General features: G+C 39.6%; 1 protein-coding gene across 1 annotated transcript in view; it reads left to right on the top strand.

Annotated features, from left to right (window-relative positions):
- Nucleotides 1–42: 42 nt before the first annotated feature.
- Nucleotides 43–1,676, top strand: part of LOC108747727 — a 70,458-nt gene continuing 68,824 nt past the window's right edge. Inside the window, exon 1 of the mRNA XM_018485398.1 lies at nt 43–591. Coding sequence (XP_018340900.1) covers nt 410–591 — 182 coding nt within the window. The 5' untranslated portion in view covers nt 43–409. The remainder of the gene's footprint in view (nt 592–1,676) is intronic.

Genomic DNA, 1,676 nt, shown 5'->3' with positions numbered 1-1,676 from the left:
TGTTCCGCGTCTGTACCAAGTAGTGGTTGGCGAGTGTGTGCGACGCGGTGAACGACGGACGCTCCGCTGAATGAATGACATAACTTGTATATAGATATATAAATATTGCGTAGATCGGATCGCGTGGTTGACGTGTCTTAACTCGTAATAAATCGGAGTCGGTGAGAACGGTGTCGTGGAGTATAATCGGATCCGCATTATCCCGTGACGTTACGAGTTCGGCGCGCACTACGAGCGGAGCGGAGCGGAACGAGACGCGTTATAGCGGGCCGGGGCGCGCCGGGAGCTGGGAGCAAAGCGGAGCGGTGCCGGAGCAAAGCGTGCGTTGCCGTGGCGTGGCGTGGCTTAGCGTCGCGCGTCGCTCCTCCGTAGCACGTGCGCGTTTATACGAGCGTCTCACGAAGCGACAATGGCCGCGAACTGCGTGGCGGACGGCAATTATCTCGGCGAGTATTCGCGATTCTTCGCCGAATTCGTCGCCAGGATGAACCCGGACGATCAGCTGCCGGTGAAGGTGAGCGTTTACGACGTCAACGAGAACGAGCTCGTCGGTGAGATCGTCAGCGTGACTCTACAGTACGTCAATCGAATGTAAGCAAACTCGCCTTTTGTTGTTTGGATTGATCGTCACGTAGGAATGGTGTGATGCCCTGTCATGCGTTTTTTTCTTTTTGCGTGCGTGTTTATGTGTACAAATTGTAGACGTGAGTTTGCATTTGACATTCCGTACCGACATGCCGAAATCTCGCATTGGTTTCGCGCCTGCGTCCGTCCGCGTGAAGCGCGAGATACGTCGTTTTTCTAATCTCTTGTATTTGTAGAGACAATTTTATGTTTGGGCAAAAACTCGAGATATCTAGAAAAATTAGAGAAACACGTATTTGGTTGCCTCTGAATCGTTTCTGTAAGCGTTAGATCTGATTAGGCTTGATTGATGATTCATCATTTCTGTACATAAGACATCAACTAACATAACATCCATGTCATAATTTCACACTCAACAATATACAGATATTATAATATATTTTATGTAACAATTATGTTGTTGAGTGTAATATTATAACATTGATTTTATGTATTATACTTTGTGTTTATTGTATAATGGAAAAAGACGCAATAATTTAAACTCCAATCAATTTTTACTAATATTTATATAAATTCTTTTAAAATTTGTTGTTATGCTGATAGTCCTCTTGTCCATACCCAGATAGCAAAAAGTGTTTAAAATCGGGTAAGATGGTTTTTGCGTCCTTAAAGACGTTTTATATCACAATTTTAGACTTTGTGTTGTTTGGATTTATTCACTCGCGACTCTTTCCCACGGCAAGACTCGCTTCTGCGAGTAAACTTAAAATGAAAATAATTTCTGACACAAAATTTTTATTACTTTATTTTACAAAAATAATTACAGAAACGGGAATTTTTTGAGATAATTCGGCTATATTGACTCGCTTATTTGACACATCAATCAGATTTTTTTCTATACTGAAAAAAAAATAAATTTTTATAAATGTTTATTTAAATAGTTTTAACGTAAGTAAATATTTAACATGTAAACATATTTTATTTGATACAAAAATCGTTAATTTGGTTTAACAATTTTTTATTGAGTTAATATTTACTTAGTACTTTAAAGAAAAAAAAGTATGTATTAAGTATTTATGAAATACTTTTCA

The sequence above is a fragment of the Trachymyrmex septentrionalis genome, unplaced genomic scaffold, assembly GCF_001594115.1.
Source record: "Trachymyrmex septentrionalis isolate Tsep2-gDNA-1 unplaced genomic scaffold, Tsep1.0 scaffold20, whole genome shotgun sequence".
Lineage (NCBI taxonomy): Eukaryota > Metazoa > Arthropoda > Insecta > Hymenoptera > Formicidae > Trachymyrmex > Trachymyrmex septentrionalis.
This window is presented reverse-complemented; position numbering and strand designations above follow the sequence as displayed.